At 37.7% G+C, this 814-nt stretch overlaps 1 protein-coding gene across 1 annotated transcript in view; it reads left to right on the top strand.

The window, feature by feature from the left end:
• The window catches only part of slc1a7a (solute carrier family 1 member 7a), a 30,722-nt gene that overhangs the window by 27,222 nt on the left and 2,686 nt on the right, over positions 1-814 (top strand). Inside the window, 1 exon segment of the mRNA XM_035670475.1 lies at positions 504-528. Coding sequence (XP_035526368.1) covers positions 504-528 — 25 coding nt within the window.

The raw sequence follows: 814 nt of genomic DNA, 5'->3' as shown, positions 1-814 counted from the left end.
TGAAATAGTCGTTACATTGGTCGTTATCTTTGTGGTTTTATTGTTGGGCACGGATAGTTTTTGTTGGATGATAGTAGAATCTCGTTCAAAGCAGTTGGTTCAATCTATTCACAAGGAGTGCTTTGACATGATCCCTTGTTACTGCTTTGCTGAGAGAAAAAAGACAAGCCTCTGGGAATGACTGGATTCTTACAAGTTTCTCAGGAATACAACCCTAATACACTTGCTTTCATTATGTATATTATCTTGTCAATGCCATTCCCTTTCGCTTCCATATATTATGATAGTTGGACGCCCCTCTAAGACATAAAATCCCGCCCGCCGCCCCCAGCAGAAGGTAACCCTGACGTACATCTATTATAAATGGGGGAATGGCATTTGAAAGACATTTACATAATGAAAGATGCTATTAGGTTGTATTCTGAGAAATGTAGAATCCAGTGTCCCAGGGCTTGTCTTTTTTCTCTCAGCAAGCATATGTCAAACTACTCCTTTGAAATAATTAACAACTCTTTGGACAGATTCTTATCTCAACAAAAATTCTGCAAATAAAACCAAAGTCTGACAATGTAAGCATATTTCATCTGGTTCAAAATATGGTGCTGGTGTACTATCGGTGAGTGCAACATGTAAATTAATCTAACGTCACACATTTAGTTTAATTCTGAATTAATAAAAAATATTATGGGATTTACTAGATACACATATATGTAAATGTCACACAGATTACGCCTCATATGAGCTTCTTAGTCTGATCTGATTTTTGCTAAATCAGTCTGGAAGCCCCTGGGACACAGACAGGCAGACAGACAGG

The sequence above is a fragment of the Morone saxatilis genome, unplaced genomic scaffold (assembly GCF_004916995.1).
Source record: "Morone saxatilis isolate NCDOM2014 unplaced genomic scaffold, NCSU_SB_2.0 Contig23, whole genome shotgun sequence".
Lineage (NCBI taxonomy): Eukaryota > Metazoa > Chordata > Actinopteri > Moronidae > Morone > Morone saxatilis.
This window is presented reverse-complemented; position numbering and strand designations above follow the sequence as displayed.